Source organism: Sinocyclocheilus grahami, unplaced genomic scaffold (genome assembly GCF_001515645.1).
Source record: "Sinocyclocheilus grahami isolate Dianchi unplaced genomic scaffold, SAMN03320097.WGS_v1.1 scaffold87982.1, whole genome shotgun sequence".
In the NCBI taxonomy this organism is placed as follows: Eukaryota; Metazoa; Chordata; class Actinopteri; order Cypriniformes; family Cyprinidae; genus Sinocyclocheilus; species Sinocyclocheilus grahami.
The window spans coordinates 1-572 of NW_015530942.1; the positions used below are offsets into that span (position 1 = coordinate 1).

At 52.3% G+C, this 572-nt stretch overlaps 1 protein-coding gene across 1 annotated transcript; it reads left to right on the top strand.

Moving 5' to 3' along the window:
- Window positions 1-173: 173 nt before the first annotated feature.
- Window positions 174-515, top strand: LOC107581158 (synapsin-2-like; the record flags this gene model as incomplete). Its single annotated transcript, XM_016266702.1, has 1 exon — window positions 174-515. A coding segment is annotated over exon 1 (335 nt), but the record flags the coding sequence as incomplete, so codon positions are not given.
- Between the last annotated feature and the right edge of the window lie 57 nt (window positions 516-572).

Here is a 572-nt window from a genome sequence, read left to right on the forward strand (position 1 = left end):
AATCTGACAAAATGTGTGGAAATTAATTAATTAAATCTGACAAAATGTATGGATTATGTAATAAATTAATAAATAAACAAAAGTCACTGAAAATAATAAAATCTGAAAAAGTCCTGAAGATGAATAACAGTAAAGAATGAAACTCACTGAGGTTAATGTGTGTGTCTCAGGCGAGTCATCATGAATTACCTGCGCAGGCGTCTGTCGGACAGCAGTTTTGTAGCCAATCTGCCCAACGGCTACATGATGGACCTGCAGCGTCCTTCCAGCTCCAGCAGCTCTCCAGCGTCTCCGGCCACAGAGCGCCGCCCGCCGCCGGCCCCGGCCCCGGCCCCGGCCCCAACCCCAGCCCCGGGCCCCGCGGGCTTCCTCAGCTCCTTCTCCAGTGTGGTGAAGACGGCTCAGATCGCCAGCGCTGTTCAGGCCAAAGCCTCCGCCGCGCACGCAGACGCCGCTAAACCCGCCGAACGCAAACCCAAAGTCCTGCTGGTCATCGACGAGCCACACACAGACTGGTGAGAGACGCCCAACTCAACACATCACAACACAACATATCACAACTCAACTCAACA